Source organism: Gobius niger (assembly GCF_951799975.1).
Source record: "Gobius niger genome assembly, chromosome: 11".
NCBI lineage: Eukaryota > Metazoa > Chordata > Actinopteri > Gobiiformes > Gobiidae > Gobius > Gobius niger.
Window position 1 is genome coordinate 35,217,467 of NC_136862.1, and position 23,415 is coordinate 35,240,881.

A 23,415-nucleotide genomic window follows, 5' to 3' on the forward strand; every position below is an offset into this window, starting at 1 on the left:
TTATTGATTGGCTTTAGTATTTCATATTTGTTGGGGAAGTAAATAATTGTTGTTCCCAATAACACACACATTTCCCCATATTTAGCCTTTTAACCCCCGCCTTAACCGAGACCATTTTCTCCATGTTCAGCTTTACCCAAATCCAAAAGTTTCTGGACTCTAGAGTTCACAACCTTTGGGCCTATATGCCTCATTTGAAAGCTAAGACCACCTAATTACCGGAACGTGACTTTTTGTTGTATTTTTTTCGGGGGGTTTTTCTCATTTTTTTTTCTTTTTGTAACAATTTTGCCCATTTTTTTTTACATTTTTTTGTTGCAATTTTGTTTTTATCACACTTTATTGTGTTTTTGTTGTGTTTTTGACGCTTTTTTGTTACATTTTTGTCACATTTTAAGAGGTTAAACATCCAATCAATTTGTTTTATTTTGTTTATTAGTATTGTTGTATTTGATATAAGATAGTTTAACATTTTTACATCTCTGTTAAGAGTAATGTCCATTCCTTGTAAAGGCTGCACACTGATCTGTCTTGAATACTGCGATAATAATATTATCGAGACACTTTTACAAAACCAGTTCAACACAGCCCAGTTTATGAATATGTAAACAAACCTGATTTGTAACTTGTTTGTTAGTTTCTTTTTCCTCAAATTGTGCCAAAACAAGACTGTACAACTTGTAATTCAGGATCAAAACGAGACTAAATATGGAAAACCTGAAAATCATTTAAGTTCCAATGTGAGTTCGCTTTATGCTGTTTTTGCAACAAATGTGTCGATCTCAGCAGGACGAGGACTTGGAGATTTTGTGATATATTTTTTATTACGACAAAGATCATTTGTCCTCTTAGCTTTTTTGTGTCTTTTAATTTAGTTTTTTTTGTATTCTTCTTCATTCCTATTGATGATGGCGATGATGATGATGTGGTGTTGTTTTATGTTCCAGGATGATCTCCCAGTTCTTCATTCTGTCAGCTAAAGGAGACCACCTCATCTACAAAGACTGTATCCTTCAGAGGGAGCTGAGCGCCCCCAGAACAAGGGTTGACGTCACCACACTCTGAAGAGTCTATAGTTTAGAATTGAGCAGCTGAAAATTCCCTTGTGGTTACTATGGTAACTGTCTTTTCTAGTCTTAGTTTCTTGCTCATTTCTCTGTAATTCCTGAGGCCAATTCACATGAGACAAAAACTGTCCCAAAGTTCAAAGTCCTCTCTTCCATCTCATATGAACTACGGTCTAATTATTTCCCCATAAAGGCGTCCAAAAGGAGACAGTATTCAGAAACATGAGCAGGAAACATTTAGACATTTTCTTTTGGGAAATGTATTTCAAATACGGAGTATAGTATTGGCACCGGCTCTGACTGAAATAGAATTCTAGAACATGAATGGGGACCTTTTGTTTCATTCATAAACAGTATTTGAACTTGGGAACGGATGTGCCATAAGTGAATTCTGTGAGTGTTGCGCTGCTTGTTATGTTAAAAGAAGAAATGGAAATGCTCCGTTTGCTGCTGGTCATTACTGGTAAATACAACAGGTTTTCTCCCACCTGCATTTTCACCTGTTTGGCTTTACTCAAATCGAAAGCTAATGTCAAGATGCAGGGGTGGAAAGTAACAAAGTAAAAAGAACAAGTACAGGTAAAGAATACAATTACATTTTATGATGAACAGAGGTGGGTGGAGAAGCCAAAATATTTTCTCAAGTAAGAGTAACGTTGCTTTAAAATACTTTTACACAAGTAAAAAGCAGTCACCCGAACAATTACTCAAGTAAAAGTAAAGAGGTACTTGGAGGAAATGTTACTCGAGTACTGTAAGTAACAATTTGAGCATAAAAATTTGATTTATTTTCAATGACGCCATAAACTGAGTAAATCAAAACATAAAATCACGTGGAATCGTGATATATCCAGAGAACTTTTCCAGAAAATACAGAAAAACAAAACGAGACGATGTACGACGATGTGTTTTATCAAAACGAAGCATTTGCCGCCTCTGAGCATGAGTATACATTAGCACTCCTTGACTCTGTGCTCAGTCCGAGGAGAACACGGCAGTGATGTGGTGCGAGTATTCTACCAAAAGATCACAGCTTTGAGCGGAAACCAGCCTCCTGTCGTCATGGTAACTCAATCCAATTATATTTGTTTCATTTCCTGGCATAAAATGGCAAACACCTGCACTTAACAATTCAACTTTTTCCTGCAGACATTTCCAAGTCTGATTTATTGATCTTTGAACCCCCGACTAATACCTATATTTTGTATAAGTAACATGTTATATTTCTTTAGTTAATGAAAAAGTCATATATTTTTGTAACTCGTTACCTTTGTAATTCGTTACCCCCAACACTGATTGTAACACGTAAAATGTCTTATTTTTACATCAAATATGAAAAAAAAGTAAAGTCTGTATTGCTCTATGTTTTTGCAGAACCATAAGGAGGTGTTTTTTGTCCACGTCAAACAGGGCGGACTGTACTGGGTGGTCACCACAGACTCAACATCCTCGCCCTTCACCATCATCGAGTTCATTAACAAGTAAACACTCATAACAGTGTTCACAGTTTGTTCCGATGTCAGTCTGGCCTCTCTGGTATTTGTTGTTTCAGGGCGTTTTCACGCAGGCTCTAGTTAGGTCGACCTAAAGGGGCTCTCGACCCGAGAGCGACACTTTTGGGTCAGTGTGAATCCAACTGCAGCGGTTTACGTTGGTCCGAGTGCGGCTGAAACAGGTGGTCTCAGAGCGGGTGTGGTGTGAATGTGGCTGACCTCAGGCCAAGCTACTCTCGCTTTGACGCCTCTTTTTTGTGTGAAGAAGGAATGAATACACGCTGCAGTGAAACGTTCCTCTTCATGAGCCGATTAAAGTGCATTTCTCCTCGCTTCACGTATCAGCCTCACTGTATTTAACCACGAGGGAGAGGATTGACCGCAGCGCAACATCGGGGAAGTGTGCACGTACGTGCGCGCTTGTTAGTGCTTTGACAGGTTGATGCCTGTCATGGGAATAAGTTTGTTGAACAGCTGATCGTTGTTACGTGGCTGATGATACGACGTGTGTGAACATGGACTGAACTAACTTTGGAGTAAATGCAGTTGAAACTAGGGCGCACTCGGGCCGACCTACAAGGCTCCATCATGTGTGAAAACGGCCTGAGACTCTCCTCTCTGGTGTTTGTTGTTTCAGACTCTCCTCTCTGGTGTTTGTTGTTTCAGACTCTCCTCTCTGGTGTTTGTTGTTTCAGACTCTCCTCTGTGGTGTTTGTTGTTTCAGACTCTTCTCTCTGGTGTTTGTTGTTTCAGACTCTCCTCTCTGGTGTTCAGTATTTCAGACTCTCCTCTCTGGTGTTTGTTGTTTCAGACTCTCCTCTCTGGTGTTTGTTGTTTCAGACTCTCCTCTCTGGTGTTTGTTGTTTCAGACTCTCCTCTCTGGTGTTTGTTGTTTCAGACTCTTCTCTCTGGTGTTTGTTGTTTCAGACTCTCCTCTCTGGTGTTTGTTGTTTCAGACTCTCCTCTCTGGTGTTTGTTGTTTCAGACTCTCCTCTCTGGTGTTTGTTGTTTCAGACTCTTCTCTTTGGTGTTTGTTGTTTCAGACTCTCCTCTCTGGTGTTTGTTGTTTCAGACTCTTCTCTCTGGTGTTTGTTGTTTCAGACTCTCCTCTCTGGTGTTTGTTGTTTCAGACTCTCCTCTCTGGTGTTTGTTGTTTCAGACTCTCCTCTCTGGTGTTTGTTGTTTCAGACTCTCCTCTCTGGTGTTTGTTGTTTCAGACTCTCCTCTCTGGTGTTTGTTGTTTCAGACTCTCCTCTCTGGTGTTTGTTGTTTCAGACTCTCCTCTCTGGTGTTTGTTGTTTCAGACTCTCCTCTCTGGTGTTTGTTGTTTCAGACTCTCCTCTCTGGTGTTTGTTGTTTCAGACTCTCCTCTCTGGTGTTTGTTGTTTCAGACTCTCCTCTCTGGTGTTTGTTGTTTCAGACTCTCCTCTCTGGTGTTTGTTGTTTCAGACTCTCCTCTCTGGTGTTTGTTGTTTCAGACTCTCCTCTCTGGTGTTTGTTGTTTCAGACTCTCCTCTCTGGTGTTTGTTGTTTCAGACTCTCCTCTCTGGTGTTTGTTGTTTCAGACTCTCCTCTCTGGTGTTTGTTGTTTCAGACTCTCCTCTCTGGTGTTTGTTGTTTCAGACTCTCCTCTCTGGTGTTTGTTGTTTCAGACTCTCCTCTCTGGTGTTTGTTGTTTCAGACTCTCCTTTCTCTCTGGTGTTTGTTGTTTCAGACTCTCCTCTCTGGTGTTTGTTGTTTCAGACTCTCCTTTCTCTCTGGTGTTTGTTGTTTCAGACTCTTCTCTCTGGTGTTTGTTGTTTCAGACTCTCCTCTCTGGTGTTTGTTGTTTCAGACTCTCCTCTCTGGTGTTTGTTGTTTCAGACTCTCCTCTCTGGTGTTTGTTGTTTCAGACTCTCCTCTCTGGTGTTTGTTGTTTCAGACTCTTCTCTCTGGTGTTTGTTGTTTCAGACTCTCCTCTCTGGTGTTTGTTGTTTCAGACTCTCCTCTCTGGTGTTTGTTGTTTCAGACTCTCCTCTCTGGTGTTTGTTGTTTCAGACTCTCCTCTCTGGTGTTTGTTGTTTCAGACTCTCCTCTCTGGTGTTTGTTGTTTCAGACTCTCCTCTCTGGTGTTTGTTGTTTCAGACTCTCCTCTCTGGTGTTTGTTGTTTCAGACTCTCCTCTCTGGTGTTTGTTGTTTCAGACTCTCCTCTCTGGTGTTTGTTGTTTCAGACTCTCCTCTCTGGTGTTTGTTGTTTCAGACTCTCCTCTCTGGTGTTTGTTGTTTCAGACTCTCCTCTCTGGTGTTTGTTGTTTCAGACTCTCCTCTCTGGTGTTTGTTGTTTCAGACTCTCCTCTCTGGTGTTTGTTGTTTCAGACTCTCCTCTCTGGTGTTTGTTGTTTCAGACTCTCCTCTCTGGTGTTTGTTGTTTCAGACTCTCCTCTCTGGTGTTTGTTGTTTCAGACTCTCCTCTCTGGTGTTTGTTGTTTCAGACTCTCCTCTCTGGTGTTTGTTGTTTCAGACTCTCCTCTCTGGTGTTTGTTGTTTCAGACTCTCCTCTCTGGTGTTTGTTGTTTCAGACTCTTCTCTCTGGTGTTTGTTGTTTCAGACTCTTCTCTCTGGTGTTTGTTGTTTCAGACTCTTCTCTCTGGTGTTTGTTGTTTCAGACTCTCCTCTCTGGTGTTTGTTGTTTCAGACTCTTCTCTCTGGTGTTTGTTGTTTCAGACTCTCCTCTCTGGTGTTTGTTGTTTCAGACTCTCCTCTCTGGTGTTTGTTGTTTCAGACTCTCCTCTCTGGTGTTTGTTGTTTCAGACTCTCCTCTTTGGTGTTTGTTGTTTCAGACTCTCCTCTCTGGTGTTTGTTGTTTCAGACTCTCCTCTCTGGTGTTTGTTGTTTCAGACTCTTCTCTCTGGTGTTTGTTGTTTCAGACTCTTCTCTCTGGTGTTTGTTGTTTCAGACTCTTCTCTCTGGTGTTTGTTGTTTCAGACTCTCCTCTCTGGTGTTTGTTGTTTCAGACTCTCCTCTCTGGTGTTTGTTGTTTCAGACTCTCCTCTCTGGTGTTTGTTGTTTCAGACTCTTCTCTCTGGTGTTTGTTGTTTCAGACTCTCCTCTTTGGTGTTTGTTGTTTCAGACTCTCCTCTCTGGTGTTTGTTGTTTCAGACTCTCCTCTCTGGTGTTTGTTTTTTCAGACTCTCCTCTCTGGTGTTTGTTGTTTCAGACTCTTCTCTCTGGTGTTTGTTGTTTCAGACTCTTCTCTCTGGTGTTTGTTGTTTCAGACTCTCCTCTCTGGTGTTTGTTGTTTCAGACTCTCCTCTCTGGTGTTTGTTGTTTCAGACTCTTCTCTCTGGTGTTTGTTGTTTCAGACTCTCCTCTCTGGTGTTTGTTGTTTCAGACTCTCCTCTCTGGTGTTTGTTGTTTCAGACTCTCCTCTCTGGTGTTTGTTGTTTCAGACTCTCCTCTCTGGTGTTTGTTGTTTCAGACTCTCCTCTCTGGTGTTTGTTGTTTCAGACTCTCCTCTCTGGTGTTTGTTGTTTCAGACTCTTCTCTCTGGTGTTGGTTGTTTCAGACTCTCCTCTCTGGTGTTTGTTGTTTCAGACTTTCCTCTGTGGTGTTTGTTGTTTCAGACTCTCCTCTCTGGTGTTTGTTGTTTCAGACTCTTCTCTTTGGTGTTTGTTGTTTCAGACTCTCCTCTCTGGTGTTTATGTTTCAGACTCCCCTCTCTGGTGTTTGTTGTTTCAGACTCTTCTCTCTGGTGTTTGTTGTTTCAGACTCTCCTCTCTGGTGTTTGTTGTTTCAGACTCTTCTCTTTGGTGTTTGTTGTTTCAGACTCTCCTCTCTGGTGTTTATGTTTCAGACTCCCCTCTCTGGTGTTTGTTGTTTCAGACTCTTCTCTCTGGTGTTTGTTGTTTCAGACTCTCCTCTCTGGTGTTTGTTGTTTCAGACTCTCCTCTCTGGTGTTTGTTGTTTCAGACTCTTCTCTTTGGTGTTTGTTGTTTCAGACTCTCCTCTCTGGTGTTTATGTTTCAGACTCTCCTCTCTGGTGTTTATGTTTCAGACTCTCCTCTCTGGTGTTTGTTGTTTCAGACTCTTCTCTCTGGTGTTTGTTGTTTCAGACTCTTCTCTCTGGTGTTTGTTGTTTCAGACTCTCCTCTCTGGTGTTTGTTGTTTCAGACTCTTCTCTCTGGTGTTTGTTGTTTCAGACTCTTCTCTCTGGTGTTTGTTGTTTCAGACTCTCCTCTCTGGTGTTTGTTGTTTCAGACTCTCCTCTCTGGTGTTTGTTGTTTCAGACTCTCCTCTGTGGTGTTTGTTGTTTCAGACTCTCCTCTCTGGTGTTTGTTGTTTCAGACTCTCCTCTCTGGTGTTTGTTGTTTCAGACTCTCCTCTCTGGTGTTTGTTGTTTCAGACTCTCCTCTCTGGTGTTTGTTGTTTCAGACTCTCCTCTCTGGTGTTCAGTATTTCAGACTCTCCTCTCTGGTGTTTGTTGTTTCAGACTCTTCTCTCTGGTGTTTGTTGTTTCAGACTCTCCTCTCTGGTGTTTGTTGTTTCAGACTCTCCTCTCTGGTGTTTGTTGTTTCAGACTCTCCTCTCTGGTGTTTGTTGTTTCAGACTCTCCTCTCTGGTGTTCAGTATTTCAGACTCTCCTCTCTGGTGTTTGTTGTTTCAGACTCTCCTCTCTGGTGTTTGTTGTTTCAGACTCTCCTCTCTGGTGTTTGTTGTTTCAGACTCTCCTCTCTGGTGTTTGTTGTTTCAGACTTTCCTCTGTGGTGTTTGTTGTTTCAGACTCTCCTCTCTGGTGTTTGTTGTTTCAGACTCTCCTCTCTGGTGTTTGTTGTTTCAGACTCTCCTCTCTGGTGTTTGTTGTTTCAGACTCTCCTCTCTGGTGTTTGTTGTTTCAGACTCTCCTCTCTGGTGTTTGTTGTTTCAGACTCTCCTCTCTGGTGTTTGTTGTTTCAGACTCTTCTCTCTGGTGTTTGTTGTTTCAGACTCTCCTCTCTGGTGTTTGTTGTTTCAGACTCTCCTCTCTGGTGTTTGTTGTTTCAGACTCTCCTCTCTGGTGTTTGTTGTTTCAGACTCTCCTCTCTGGTGTTTGTTGTTTCAGACTCTCCTCTCTGGTGTTTGTTGTTTCAGACTCTCCTCTTTGGTGTTTGTTGTTTCAGACTCTTCTCTCTGGTGTTTGTTGTTTCAGACTTTCCTCTCTGGTGTTTGTTGTTTCAGACTCTTCTCTCTGGTGTTTGTTGTTTCAGACTCTCCTCTCTGGTGTTTGTTGTTTCAGACTCTCCTCTCTGGTGTTTGTTGTTTCAGACTCTCCTCTTTGGTGTTTGTTGTTTCAGACTCTCCTCTCTGGTGTTTGTTGTTTCAGACTCTTCTCTTTGGTGTTTGTTGTTTCAGACTCTCCTCTCTGGTGTTTGTTGTTTCAGACTCTCCTCTCTGGTGTTTGTTGTTTCAGACTCTCCTCTTTGGTGTTTGTTGTTTCAGACTCTCCTCTCTGGTGTTTGTTGTTTCAGACTCTTCTCTTTGGTGTTTGTTGTTTCAGACTCTTCTCTCTGGTGTTTGTTGTTTCAGACTCTCCTCTCTGGTGTTTGTTGTTTCAGACTCTCCTCTCTGGTGTTTGTTGTTTCAGACTCTCCTCTCTGGTGTTTGTTGTTTCAGACTCTCCTCTCTGGTGTTTGTTGTTTCAGACTCTTCTCTTTGGTGTTTGTTGTTTCAGACTCTCCTCTCTGGTGTTTGTTGTTTCAGACTCTTCTCTCTGGTGTTTGTTGTTTCAGACTCTCCTCTCTGGTGTTTGTTGTTTCAGACTCTCCTCTCTGGTGTTTGTTGTTTCAGACTCTTCTCTCTGGTGTTTGTTGTTTCAGACTCTTCTCTCTGGTGTTTGTTGTTTCAGACTCTCCTCTCTGGTGTTTGTTGTTTCAGACTCTCCTCTCTGGTGTTTATGTTTCAGACTCTCCTCTCTGGTGTTTGTTGTTTCAGACTCTCCTCTCTGGTGTTTGTTGTTTCAGACTCTCCTCTCTGGTGTTTGTTGTTTCAGACTCTTCTCTCTGGTGTTTGTTGTTTCAGACTCTCCTCTCTGGTGTTTGTTGTTTCAGACTCTCCTCTCTTGTGTTTGTTGTTTCAGACTCTCCTCTCTGGTGTTTGTTGTTTCAGACTCTCCTCTCTGGTGTTTGTTGTTTCAGACTCTCCTCTCTGGTGTTTGTTGTTTCAGACTCTTCTCTCTGGTGTTTGTTGTTTCAGACTTTCCTCTGTGGTGTTTGTTTTTTCAGACTCTCCTCTTTGGTGTTTGTTGTTTCAGACTCTCCTCTCTGGTGTTTGTTGTTTCAGACTCTCCTCTCTGGTGTTTGTTGTTTCAGACTTTCCTCTGTGGTGTTTGTTTTTTCAGACTCTCCTCTCTGGTGTTTGTTGTTTCAGACTCTCCTCTCTGGTGTTCAGTGTTTCAGATTCTCCTCTTTGGTGTTTGTTGTTTCAGACTTTCCTCTCTGGTGAAGGATTACATTGGGACTCTGAGCGAGAAGGCGGTCCAGATGAACTTCGCTCTGATCTACGAGCTGCTTGATGAAGTTGTGGTATGTAAACTACCACTGTCAAAATAAGAATGGCTTCCGTTTCCATTTTATTTCCATAATTTTGCCACAATTTCCCCTAATTTTCAACCCATTTTTTCCAAAATAATTCTCAATTTTTTACACACTTCTTGACATTGGAGATGATCTTCCAAACAATATTGTTCAGTTTACTGGTTCTAGATGACAAATATTTTATAGGTATCGGAAAAAGTATTGTTTTGGCAGTGATATCCAAAACCAATTATTGTTAGTTTACTGGTATCGAAAAAAAAAAACAGCCCTAGTTGTGGGGCGTGTTTTACAAATAAAAGCAGTGATGCGGAGCAGACTTGTCTGAGAAGGCTCTTAATTATTACCGAGAAGTCCTATAACCTTTGCAGTGCTTCTGTTTAGCCTTTAGAGTCAGACCTCTGTTAGAATCCAGTCCAACAGCTGTAATCGGGAGCTAAAGTACTTTTGTTTAGGTATCCATGTGCGTCTGGTGTGTGCTTAGCGTCAGACCTTCAAACGTATTCAATAGAGATGCCAATAACAATGAAATAAGACAGTAGAGCTGCAAGATAGATACAGACGGCATCTCTGGAATCGCCCATATATGGTCATGTTTGAAGCAGTTGGGGTAAAACAAAGAGGAGAAAAATGTAAACTTTCCGTAATAACTCCAAAACTACTTAACCCCACCCGAACCTGGCACATTTTCAGTGTCAATAAGGCAACAAAAGAGTGTGGATCATGCTACATGCTAACGCTAGCAATGACTAAAATGTATTCATTGATTTGTTTATATGTTCGGGATAGTGCATGTTCATGAACAAACAAACTCACTCTCATTCATCCTGAAAAGGCTGTTCTGGGGATGGAACCCAGGACCGTCTCTGTTTGCTCTGACTGAGGTCCTTGTGTGACTGAACTGTTCTGTCTGTGTTCAGGACTACGGTCACATCCAGACCACCTCCTGTGACATCCTGAAGAACTTCATCCAAACTGAGGCCGTGAGCTCCAGACCCTTCAGCCTCTTCGACCTCAGCAACGTGGGACTGGTACTGTCACTGCAATATTTATTATACTCTACACACCAAGTACCAGCTCCACTGAGAATATACCTCATAAGATCATTCACTTCCAGAAACTATTTGACCAGTACAGCATTTGTCATATCAAACAAAACATGACAGGAATTCTCATAAAAGGGTCCAGGTTAAAAGCTTTTTCAGTATTGGAGAACTCCTGTGCGACTGACAGTTTTTGACGAATGTTACATTTGTAATTGTTTTTGCAGTTTGGAGCCGAGACGCAGCAGAGTAAAGTGGCTCCTAGTTCAGCTGCAACACGGCCCATTCACCTCAGAGAACACGTAAGTGCTACGGCCTCTGCTGCTGCTACTGCCTTTTTTAAAGACACAAAGTATCCCAGAGAGGAAATACTACCAGAGGTGGGAGTAAGTCACTAAATGCAAGTCTCGAGTCAAGTCCAAGTCTTTATGGCCCAAGTCCCAAGCAAGTCCAAGTCAATCGGTCATGGGCTCAAGTCAAGTCAAGTCATAGCTTTTGTCAAGTCAAGTCAAGTCAAGTCTTGCTTTAGCCGGCAAGTCACCTCAAGTCACAAACGCCAGCGTGTCTACTTTTCATGTGTTTAATCTTGAAAATAACAAGTGCTTTCTCAAGATTTAGCGATTTTCAAAATGTAGGCTAGAATCAAACTTTTTAAAATCTCATGGATTTGGATTTAAAGTCTAATTAATATTTAGTTGGCAAAAAATTCAAACTACATATATTTTAAATGCTCCAGTCTATGTACAACATTACTGGGACAGCATTTTTAGGTAGGGGCCCGGGGGGGCCGACTTAAAAAAAAATGAAACAGAGTCTTTTAAACATGCTGCTGCTTTTTCCTTGTAGTATGAAAAATAAATATCAAATAATCTTTTTATTTTAGTTTGTTTCTGGCAGTTTTTCTGTCAGTGGTTCCCCTGTAATGCCCCAGCCCCTGTATACTCGGATTCGCCCCTGCTCAAAATAGATTCCTTCAGTCCCGCTGTCACTGGGCTGTGTGCGGATGCGTAAACTAGCCACTAAATGCTGTGAACGCCTTAAAACATCGAAAAGCCCCCAAGATTTCTGTTGATTAATCAGCTCTTACGCATTGTCGTTCTGGAGGCTCCGTCTGCGCTGTAGGTCCAGTCCATTGTTTCAAACGTTTTCCTGTCCGTAAATCTCCTCCTCTTCACTCTGTAGAGAAAAACTTTTAATGCATCCAAGGAAACGCGTCGTATTTCCTCCTGCCTTTTCGCGCTGTATTGATTAGACGCTCCGTCTGGAAACTGAACACGCATGTGGCTAGGCCTAATTACCATATGTCAACATAGATGTGCCGCTTTTGAATTAATTAATTAATCCTGATCTTTCGACAGTTTCACTCAAATAAATAATAATTATAAAGTCATAGCAAGTCATTGAGAGTCATTGGCCTCCAGTCCAAGTTAAGTCTCGAGTCACCAACAGCAAGTCCCAAGTCAAGTCTTTTTGGAGCTTTGGTCAAGTAAGTCTCAAGTCCCGAAAATTGCAACTCGAGTAGGACTCACACAACAAGAAGAAATGGGAGCGAGACAAAAAAAATTACCAAACATTTTTTTTATTGAAAGCAAGGACCACACCTCAAACAGACACCAAAACCCCCTCAAAACAGAAATCAAAGTTCTAAATATGAACTCTGTAATGAGCAGGTCCACCATTATTGTTAACACTTCAAAAATGTGTTGCGGCGCTTGATTGAGAGGGAACATTTCTCCACGTGATGAAGACCAAGGGCATCTACTGTCTGGAACTGTTGTCTATTAGTAATAAACGTCCCTTGCCAACCACGTTCAAAACCAGAACGTTTTTTGCCTTTGCCATCGGGGCGACACTACAGTATGAATACCTGACAGAAAATGACACTGAGTCCAATTGTTTTGCACAGATTTGACCTTTTAAAGGTATGTGGTCCTAAACTATTGAAACTTCTCAATTTATTGTTTGTCTCACTCCCTTTTCTTCTGATATTGAAGATCTACCTTGAACCTTGTAATGGTCCAAAATGTTTTTTTTTTTTTTTTAACATCTTTCACCTGATCTTAAAATTTTGCTCAGGACTGTACTTCTACTGCTGCTCCTAGTGTTAAGCTGCGATGATAACTATCTGTGTTTTAGCTCATGTGTCTGATCTGTTTCAGGGAAAGAGTGAGATCTTCGTGGACGTTGTGGAGCGAATGACAGTGGTGATTGGATCTAACGTGAGTCGGACTTCAGTTAGACTCAACATAAATCCACTAAGAGGTTTAAGGTCCCAGCTGGACCCTTTTTTATCAATGTATGTGAAACAAGACTTAACACATTGAGTGCCAAAAACGGAAAAAGTTGTTTTTTGTTCCCATGCGCTGAGTGCCAAAACTGGAAAAAACTCCTTTTTGCTGTTTTTTTAAAATGACTAAACCAGACACTCTAATACACCTTCTGTGTGATTTTGGTAGCTCTGTGATGAACAGAAGTGAAATAAATGACGATCAAAATCTTGTGAAGAGTCAGGATCTGGACATTTCATATATATTTTTGCGTTTCTTTTCTTTTTTTTTAGTCCAAGGGGGCGTGGTGTTGTGTAGCAGTTGTAAACCCGACATTTCTCTCGCGCTCTCTGGAGCATGTTTGACAAAGCAGAGCGGCGTCTCGTGTACATATCGAAACAGTTGAGATATTAAAGTTTCTCTCAGTTTTTAAATGGTCCAAATCGGTCCAAGGACGACTGAGCAACAAACGGGGTAAGTCTTCAATCCATAACAGTCTGTTTAAATGCAGGCGATCGATCTGCGGATACACGCAGGGTTTCAAAACGTGTCAACAATGTTGTTGTTGACAATTGACTTAAAACTAATATATTTAGGCAGTTGCCTTTCCCCATAACATTAGTGTCCGTTCAGAGAGGAGAGAGGTGAGAGTTGGAGAGGATTTAATCAGAAAGGAGAGAGTTGCATAAAAGACTAATTATCTCAGAATCTAGAAAAACAGCTGTGATTTTAATTAAACTAGCTTCTGTTTAGCTTAGCATTTCTTAGGAACTGAGGTAGAATTAAACTGTTTTCACCTACGAAGAGCTTAGATTCTCGTCTTTAAAACAAGCCCTAGCATGTGTCCATAGCTATAACATAGAATATGCTGTGGTGCTACAAATATTATGAAAAATGGTCTGGAATGTTGGCACTACAGCTAAATCCCCAAAACAGCGTGGCCTCAATGTGTTCAAAAGTGACAAAATTAGAACCAAAACCAGTCTACACTGAAAGTAAAATTCTACCGTTGCATTTTAAAGTTGTTTTAAAAATTGCAATATTACCAAGTATTTTTGACTAAAGTGCCGGCATATGATCAGCCGTGTTCAGCATACACGTCCAACACAATGTAATGTTAAAAGTCCTCCAGCAACTGAAAGGTAGAGTCGCACCAGCCACCCTGGTGCAAGCCTCTCCCTGTGGCCATCAAGCTTTTTTTTGTTTTCTTCATTACAGTAAGAGTCACCTCCGCTTTTCTCCAGTCCCTCACAAGTTTCCCGCTCACTCCCACCTTTCTTTTTGCTGCTCGATTACAGTTTTTTAAATCTGCTGCCATCTATCGATCACTGTCATATTCATGTGTGTTCTCAGAACTAGCCCTTTTATCTGTTAAAAATCGGGATCAAAACTACAATGATCATACATTGTAATGACATTAGGCAATTAGCTAGGATATAAAATTAACTTCTTCTTTCTCTCTTCCTCTTTCTCTTGTCAACAAAACGAATAGCCCACCGAGCCCATTGATACCAGCCGTCCCGTTCAGTGGTACAAGAGTAGCAGATACTGGTACACAAGGGTGCCCTCTAGCGGCTGTCGGTGTGAAAATAACAAAACATTTAAACTATATATGTTGATACATAAGTTTCATCTGAGTGTAAGTCTCAAACCCAGCCAAACTGAGAAAAACTGTGACTTATGTATGACTCGATACCAGTACTTTAAAAATACTTAGGGCTAGGGCAGTTAGTTAGGGCAAATTGTGTAAAAGAAAAAATAGGGGAGAAAAAAGGGGCTAAACTGGGGAAATATATAATAGAAGGGTTTAAACTTTTATGTTGTGTCCCAAAAATTATAAAGCTTGTTTTCTTAATGTTAAGTGATAATTTATTAGCCTTAAACCACGAGGATAGTTTTTCCAGTTCTTCATTAACCACATTTATGAGCATATTAGTGTCTTTATGGGAACAGAATACACTTGTGTCATCTGCAAAGAGTATTTTTGAGAGTTTGATGGAAGCATTAGGGAGGTCATTAATATATAACAAAAACAACAAGGGCCCCAAAATTGAACCTTGGGGTAACCCGCACTGAAGAGGAAGAAGAGGAGATTCGTAGCCATTGTATTTGACGGTTTGATAACGGTCCGTTAGGTAGCTAGTACACCATAATAATGATTTGTTTCTTAAACCTAAGTATGAAAGCTTTTCTAGAAGAATCGTATGGTTGACAGTATCGAATGCCTTAGAGAGATCCAAACAAATACAAACAGCGCTTTCTTGTAGATCTTTGGCTTTGTATATTTCAGTCAGTAATTGGACAAGAGCCATGTATGTAGAATGTTTTTTCCTAAAACCATACTGGTGTAAATATAAAATATTATTTTTATCAAGATATTCTATTAATCTGGTATAGACCAACCTTTCCAATACTTTTGATAGAGTTGGTAAAACAGAAATGGGTCTATAGTGGTTAAATACAGCAGGATCGTCCCCTTTGTGGACAGGGGTGATTTTTGCTCTTTTTAATTCAACTGGAACAACTCCTTTGTCGAGAGAAAGATTAAATATATGAACAAGAGGTTTAGCAATGTACAGGTGCACTGACTTCAGCTAGTTACTATCAGTATTATCGTATCCTGGGGAACTTTCTTTTAAACTGAGTATAGTATCTATAATTTCTTTCTCAGTAACTGGCAGAGGGTTAAACTCATCAGCAATTGAATGATTCAAGAACTTCAACGGTCCACAGTTTGAATGACATCATAGTTCTTAGCAAGACTACGGACATTAATATGGAGGAGAGAGAATACATTGCTGTTTCTTGGAGAGTTAACCAACTTTTGAAAGGTTTCTTCACTGTAGTATGCAGACGGGTCATTTTGATTTAATTGGGAAAGACAGTTTTGATCTGGATTGTTATCAAGCCAATAACTTACTGTAGATGAGTTCTCAAGATCACTTTCAGACATACCGATAGTAGGCATATGGAATATGGAAAATATTGGTCATAAAAATAAGGTTAACAAATTGGGAAAAGAAGAAAAAAAGAAGAAAAAATTGGGGCAAAGATAGGAAAAAAATGTGTAACTAAATTGGAAAAATGGGGCAAATTTAAAGATTATATAAATATATATACATTTTTTATGTGAGCTGAAATAATCAAGTCACTACCTTTAATGCTGTCCATGGACAAACAGCATCAAAACTTTAAAGATTTAATTACAGTACCTGGTTTTCTCAATACCGGTAGTACCTAAACTTTTTTTCCTGATAAAAGACCGTTGTCATTTAACGGTACCCAGCCCTAGTGCTAACCCAAAGGTAATTTGGTTTTAATGTCTTCCCACAGTCCATGTAAAGCTGTCAGTTTTACACCATAATCATGGATCATGGATATCAGCTGCGTTAGTGTAAACCCATTGTGATGAAGATAGTCATCCAATGTATTGTGCAGCCCTAGTCCAGGGGTTCCCAAACTATGCAGGGTGTGTCACGGGCCAATACATTTAAAGTCCACTTTCATCATATTTGGTCTGAGCTTGGTCCTGGAGGACTTTAACTGGTGCCGGTTGTGTTTCAGGGCATGCTGATGAAGGCGGATGTAGAGGGAGAGATCCGCGTCAAATGCTACATGCCCAGCTGCTCAGGTCCGACACACACTCGACAGCTAATGAAATAAACACGTTTAGTTTCAGAGAGAATTCTAAACCTGCACAGTGAAGCTAGATGGAGAAATGGCTCCCTCTCGTGCCAGGGAAGTGGAATAACAGCACTTCGAATGTATCAATAATTTTCTTTCTGCATTTGTGTATTTGTCAGAGATGAGGATTGGACTAAATGAAGAGTTCAGCATTGGGAGGTCACAGCTCAGAGGTACAGACTCAGGAACACGAAATGTAAATAACTGAGGTGGGTATTTGGAACCCAAGGATTTTCAAGATGGTCATCCAGATGCACTTAAATGTTTAGTATTTTGTATCACATAGCTTCATTTGGGCAGCACGGTAGTACAGTGGTTAGCACTCGTGCTTCACAGCTAGAAGGTCTGGGTTCGAGGGCCTTTCTGTGTGGAGTTTGCATGTTCTCCCCGTGTCTGCGTAGGTTTCCTCCAGGTACTCCGGTTTCCCCTACCACTAAAAACATGTACAATAGGTGAAACCTCCAGCCAGGTGCTTCTGACCACCAGCCTGGCTCCACATCATGGAGATGGGTCCCCGAGCGCCGGCCCACGCTGGCAGCTCACTGCTCCTGCAGGTCGCCCCAGTGGCATTGAGGATGGGTCAAATGCAGAGAATGAATTTCCCTACGGGGATTAATACAGTATACCTTAACCTTAGCCTTAATCTAATCAATCTCATTACAATTTGAAAGGTCACACTGACTGAAATCTCAGTCTGCAGATGTTGCAGATACAATGTCCTCTGCTGAGAACTGGTTGTCCTTATGTCTTAAAGCTTCAAGCTACAAACATGTTTTAGTTTAGTTTATTTTATTTATTTGACAGGGACACGTACAGGAGCATTAATCAGCAGATGAAAAGATACTTTGTACCAGACTTTAGCTCCATCTGCCGTCCCCGAGACAGACAATTACAAAACACTACAAAAAGCATAAAAAAATACAGTTCATAATATTTACAGACAGTATTTACATTTATATACAATTTAAAAAAAGTACATTTTATTAAAAGGAAAACTTGTTCCTCTATAGTCTATACCCTCCCCTACCCTTCTCAGATGTCACATTTAGTTGTTGCTGTTGTTGTTTTCTTTAATGCTGACATGTTTGATTTCCCAGAACATGTTGTTTGAAATGTATGGGTTAATAAACAAATTTAGGTTTAGTGGTTTATATGAGCGATGGCGATGTCGTCACATCCGGGGGCCGTGGTAGGGATTTTATGTTTTAAACAAATGATAAGAATCCTATGATCGGCAAAAAACAATGTCCATAAACAGGGCATTGCTTCTCTTGCGCTGTAACAGATCTATCATTTTATAAAACCAAGTTAGAGGCCTGGATGCATCAGCTGTTACCGACCATTCACCAAAACATCCAGCCAAAATAGCGGATGTAAACAATAACAGCGATCGCTCGTATTCAGTCTTATCAGAATTAAGACTGAATTAACAACTTTAAATGTTACTGCTCCTGAAAGCGTGACAATAGCCAAGCAGCTTTTGTTTTTACCATTTAATTGCTTTAATCACTTATTGGTTTATATGAATTAAAAATTAATGAATATGTTTTATTTACGTGCCATTTACATTAATAATATAACAATATGTTCAATTAAAGATAATCCCTTTATCGGAAATCAAGAATCAGGACACAGAGCTTTCAGTCTCATTGTCCGTGCTTTATATAAATATATGTGTTGAGGTTTGTAGGAACCTGTTAGAGAATTAACAATGGTGTTGGAGAGGATAGATGAAGAATAGGCAGCAGTCTGGATGTCCTATACTCGAGAAGTTTATTTATCATCGGTGCGGGACCCAGAGACATGAACTCGAGGCGCTAGTCCTACCATTCAAGTCTGTCTATGCTTCCACAGAAAAGGGATAAATCCCCTCTCAGAGCGTCAGACTGATACGCAGGCGAGTAGGCGCCTGAGCACCACAGTCAAGGCGATGACACTGTACGACTAAAACAGCTTGACCCAAAATGATAAATAGCGATTTAATGTTATCCTCTATCTAACAGAACTGTATTAATATAATAAATTTGACCCGTTTCAAAATCCTTTGATAATGTAATAACTGAAGCCAACAATGTCATAACAACAGTAATCAAGTTATTTTATGTATCAACACAATGTGGCTACTTTGTCATGTCTTCTTTTAGGTTTGTGTATACCCACAGAACTTTGTTATGTAAATTGTTGGCTCTGTTGAACAATGTTAAACAGCATGGGACAGTTCAACACTGGAACAAGGAAGACACACACTTTTTTTTCTTTAAAAGCATTTAATTATAACATCATACAAGGATATCTGTAGATATAGACAAAGATATAGAAAAACTTGTCCTCACCTTCCTCTATGAAATATGTTCAACCGAATATAAAATCAAAAGCAGCATAATAATATTCCCAGTTTGTTCACTACTGTGAGTTTCTTTCACTCTTCCTCACCCTCCGCGGGCGGTCTCTTTCTCCTCCTGCTCGGGTCCTCTACCAGAGGCCTGGGAGCTTGAGGGTTCTGCGCAGTATCTTTGCTGTTCCTAGAACTGCACTTTTCTGGACTGAGATGTCTGATGTATTTCCTGGGATCTGCTGGAGCCACTCCTCCAGTTTGGGGGTCACTGCCCCGAGTGCCCCAACGACCACGGGCACCACTGATGCCTTCACCCTCCAGGTTTTCTCCAGGTCTTCTCTGAGCCCCTGGTATTTCTCTAGTTTCTTGTGTTCCTTTTTCCTGATGTTGCAATCACTTGGTATTGCTATGATTCAAGGCTTATTAAACAACAGTTTGTGGAAGATTCTAGCATGTTACAACAGAAATAACAAATCAAACTTTTTTTTTAGATGACATATCAGACAAACACTGATCTGGACCTTTTTGAGCTTATATTCAGTTCAAGCCTTTTAGGATGCAGAGATTCACAGAGTATCCCGTACGGGTTGTCTGTTTTACAACTGTCAGATACTCAAACTGTCGGACCTGATGATGAACCAGGCATTCTGTCTCAACTTGAACCTGAGGATTCACCTATTGTTGATGTGCATTGTGCAAATAGTCCTTTCCCTAAACAGCACTGAAGATCCTCACAGTGAGTCACTTTTCCAAACAGGGTTTTGAAAGTGACCCTGTTTCGTTATTCAATCAGGTATAGCTCCTTTAAATAGAAGTGTTTGTTTTGTGTTGAGGTTATTGAGTAGATGTGTTTGTTTTGTGTTGAGGTTATTGAGTAGATGTGTTTGTTTTGTGTTGGTTATTGAGTAGATGTGTTTGTTTTGTGTTGAGGTTGTTGAGTAGATGTGTTTGTTTTGTGTTGGTTATTGAGTGGATGTGTTTGTTTTGTGTTGAGGTTATTGAGTGGAAGTGTTTGTTTTGTGTTGAGGTTATTGAGTAGATGTGTTTGTTTTGTGTTGGTTATTGAGTAGATGTGTTTGTTTTGTGTTGGTTATTGAGTGTAAGTGTTTGTTTTGTGTTGAGGTTATTGAGTGGATGTGTTTGTTTTGTGTTGAGGTTATTGAGTGGAAGTGTTTGTTTTGTGTTGAGGTTATTGAGTGGAAGTGTTTGTTTTGTGTTGAGGTTATTGAGTGGAAGTGTTTGTTTGTGTTGGTTATTGAGTAGATGTGTTTGTTTTGTGTTGGTTATTGAGTGGAAGTGTTTGTTTTGTGTTGAGGTTATTGAGTGGATGTGTTTGTTTTGTGTTGAGGTTATTGAGTAGATGTGTTTGTTTTGTGTTGAGGTTATTGAGTAGATGTGTTTGTTTTGTGTTGAGGTTGTTGAGTAGATGTGTTTGTTTTGTGTTGGTTATTGAGTGGATGTGTTTGTTTTGTGTTGAGGTTATTGAGTGGAAGTGTTTGTTTTGTGTTGGTTATTGAGTGGATGTGTTTGTTTTGTGTTGAGGTTATTGAGTAGATGTGTTTGTTTTGTGTTGGTTATTGAGTAGATGTGTTTGTTTTGTGTTGGTTATTGAGTGGAAGTGTTTGTTTTGTGTTGAGGTTATTGAGTGGATGTGTTTGTTTTGTGTTGAGGTTATTGAGTGGAAGTGTTTGTTTTGTGTTGGTTATTGAGTGGATGTGTTTGTTTTGTGTTGAGGTTATTGAGTGGAAGTGTTTGTTTGTGTTGGTTATTGAGTAGATGTGTTTGTTTTGTGTTGGTTATTGAGTAGATGTGTTTGTTTTGTGTTGGTTATTGAGTGGATGTGTTTGTTTTGTGTTGGTTATTGAGTGGATGTGTTTGTTTTGTGTTGAGGTTATTGAGTAGATGTGTTTGTTTTGTGTTGGTTATTGAGTAGATGTGTTTGTTTTGTGTTGGTTATTGAGTGGATGTGTTTGTTTTGTGTTGGTTATTGAGTGGATGTGTTTGTTTTGTGTTGAGGTTATTGAGTGGATGTGTTTGTTTTGTGTTGAGGTTATTGAGTGGATGTGTTTGTTTTGTGTTGAGGTTATTGAGTGGAAGTGTTTGTTTTGTGTTGGTTATTGAGTAGATGTGTTTGTTTTGTGTTGGTTATTGAGTGGATGTGTTTGTTTTGTGTTGGTTATTGAGTGGATGTGTTTGTTTTGTGTTGAGGTTATTGAGTAGATGTGTTTGTTTTGTGTTGAGGTTATTGAGTAGATGTGTTTGTTTTGTGTTGAGGTTGTTGAGTAGATGTGTTTGTTTTGTGTTGGTTATTGAGTGGATGTGTTTGTTTTGTGTTGAGGTTATTGAGTGGAAGTGTTTGTTTTGTGTTGAGGTTATTGAGTGGATGTGTTTGTTTTGTGTTGAGGTTATTGAGTGGAAGTGTTTGTTTGTGTTGGTTATTGAGTAGATGTGTTTGTTTTGTGTTGGTTATTGAGTGGAAGTGTTTGTTTTGTGTTGGTTATTGAGTAGATGTGTTTGTTTTGTGTTGGTTATTGAGTAGATGTGTTTGTTTTGTGTTGGTTATTGAGTGGAAGTGTTTGTTTTGTGTTGGTTATTGAGTGGAAGTGTTTGTTTTGTGTTGGTTATTGAGTAGATGTGTTTGTTTTGTGTTGAGGTTATTGAGTGGAAGTGTTTGTTTTGTGTTGAGGTTATTGAGTGGATGTGTTTGTTTTGTGTTGGTTATTGAGTAGATGTGTTTGTTTTGTGTTGGTTATTGAGTGGAAGTGTTTGTTTTGTGTTGGTTATTGAGTAGATGTGTTTGTTTTGTGTTGAGGTTATTGAGTAGATGTGTTTGTTTTGTGTTGGTTATTGAGTGGAAGTGTTTGTTTTGTGTTGGTTATTGAGTGGAAGTGTTTGTTTTGTGTTGGTTATTGAGTAGATGTGTTTGTTTTGTGTTGAGGTTATTGAGTGGAAGTGTTTGTTTTGTGTTGAGGTTATTGAGTAGATGTGTTTGTTTTGTGTTGGTTATTGAGTGGAAGTGTTTGTTTTGTGTTGGTTATTGAGTGGATGTGTTTGTTTTGTGTTGGTTATTGAGTAGATGTGTTTGTTTTGTGTTGGTTATTGAGTGGAAGTGTTTGTTTTGTGTTGGTTATTGAGTGGAAGTGTTTGTTTTGTGTTGAGGTTATTGAGTGGAAGTGTTTGTTTTGTGTTGGTTATTGAGTGGATGTGTTTGTTTTGTGTTGAGGTTATTGAGTGGAAGTGTTTGTTTTGTGTTGGTTATTGAGTAGATGTGTTTGTTTTGTGTTGGTTATTGAGTGGATGTGTTTGTTTTGTGTTGAGGTTATTGAGTGGATGTGTTTGTTTTGTGTTGAGGTTATTGAGTGGAAGTGTTTGTTTTGTGTTGGTTATTGAGTGGAAGTGTTTGTTTTGTGTTGGTTATTGAGTAGATGTGTTTGTTTTGTGTTGAGGTTATTGAGTGGATGTGTTTGTTTTGTGTTGAGGTTATTGAGTGGAAGTGTTTGTTTTGTGTTGGTTATTGAGTAGATGTGTTTGTTTTGTGTTGAGGTTATTGAGTGGAAGTGTTTGTTTTGTGTTGGTTATTGAGTAGATGTGTTTGTTTTGTGTTGGTTATTGAGTAGATGTGTTTGTTTTGTGTTGAGGTTATTGAGTGGAAGTGTTTGTTTTGTGTTGAGGTTATTGAGTGGAAGTGTTTGTTTTGTGTTGGTTATTGAGTAGATGTGTTTGTTTTGTGTTGGTTATTGAGTAGATGTGTTTGTTTTGTGTTGGTTATTGAGTAGATGTGTTTGTTTTGTGTTGGTTATTGAGTAGATGTGTTTGTTTTGTGTTGGTTATTGAGTAGATGTGTTTGTTTTGTGTTGGTTATTGAGTGGAAGTGTTTGTTTTGTGTTGGTTATTGAGTGGATGTGTTTGTTTTGTGTTGAGGTTATTGAGTGGATGTGTTTGTTTTGTGTTGAGGTTATTGAGTGGATGTGTTTGTTTTGTGTTGGTTATTGAGTGGAAGTGTTTGTTTTGTGTTGGTTATTGAGCAGATGTGTTTTTTTTGTGTTGAGGTTATTGAGTGGATGTGTTTGTTTTGTGTTGGTTATTGAGTAGATGTGTTTGTTTTGTGTTGGTTATTGAGTGGATGTGTTTGTTTTGTGTTGAGGTTATTGAGTGGATGTGTTTGTTTTGTGTTGAGGTTATTGAGTGGATGTGTTTGTTTTGTGTTGGTTATTGAGTGGAAGTGTTTGTTTTGTGTTGGTTATTGAGCAGATGTGTTTTTTTTGTGTTGAGGTTATTGAGTGGAAGTGTTTGTTTTGTGTTGGTTATTGAGTAGATGTGTTTGTTTTGTGTTGGTTATTGAGTGGAAGTGTTTGTTTAGTGTTGGTTATTGAGCAGATGTGTTTTTTTGTGTTGAGGTTATTGAGTGGAAGTGTTTGTTTTGTGTTGGTTATTGAGTAGATGTGTTTGTTTTGTGTTGGTTATTGAGTGGAAGTGTTTGTTTTGTGTTGGTTATTGAGTAGATGTGTTTGTTTTGTGTTGGTTATTGAGTGGAAGTGTTTGTTTTGTGTTGGTTATTGAGTTGAAGTGTTTGTTTTGTGTTGAGGTTATTGAGTGGAAGTGTTTGTTTTGTGTTGAGGTTATTGAGTTGAAGTGTTTGTTTTGTGTTGGTTATTGAGTAGATGTGTTTGTTTTGTGTTGGTTATTGAGTAGATGTGTTTGTTTTGTGTTGGTTATTGAGTGGAAGTGTTTGTTTTGTGTTGGTTATTGAGTAGATGTGTTTGTTTTGTGTTGAGGTTATTGAGTGGAAGTGTTTGTTTTGTGTTGAGGTTATTGAGTGGAAGTGTTTGTTTTGTGTTGGTTATTGAGTAGATGTGTTTGTTTTGTGTTGGTTATTGAGTAGATGTGTTTGTTTTGTGTTGGTTATTGAGTGGAAGTGTTTGTTTTGTGTTGGTTATTGAGTAGATGTGTTTGTTTTGTGTTGAGGTTATTGAGTAGATG

General features: G+C 39.6%; 1 protein-coding gene across 1 annotated transcript in view; it reads left to right on the forward strand.

The window, feature by feature from the left end:
* The window catches only part of ap4m1 (adaptor related protein complex 4 subunit mu 1), a 34,139-nt gene that overhangs the window by 264 nt on the left and 10,460 nt on the right, over positions 1-23,415 (forward strand). Inside the window, exons 2-10 of the mRNA XM_079566357.1 lie at positions 948-1,006; positions 2,047-2,132; positions 2,442-2,548; positions 9,001-9,097; positions 10,027-10,137; positions 10,377-10,451; positions 12,309-12,368; positions 15,981-16,047; positions 16,220-16,273. Of these exons, the coding sequence (XP_079422483.1) occupies positions 949-1,006; positions 2,047-2,132; positions 2,442-2,548; positions 9,001-9,097; positions 10,027-10,137; positions 10,377-10,451; positions 12,309-12,368; positions 15,981-16,047; positions 16,220-16,273 (715 nt within the window). The 5' untranslated portion in view covers position 948. The remainder of the gene's footprint in view (positions 1-947; positions 1,007-2,046; positions 2,133-2,441; positions 2,549-9,000; positions 9,098-10,026; positions 10,138-10,376; positions 10,452-12,308; positions 12,369-15,980; positions 16,048-16,219; positions 16,274-23,415) is intronic.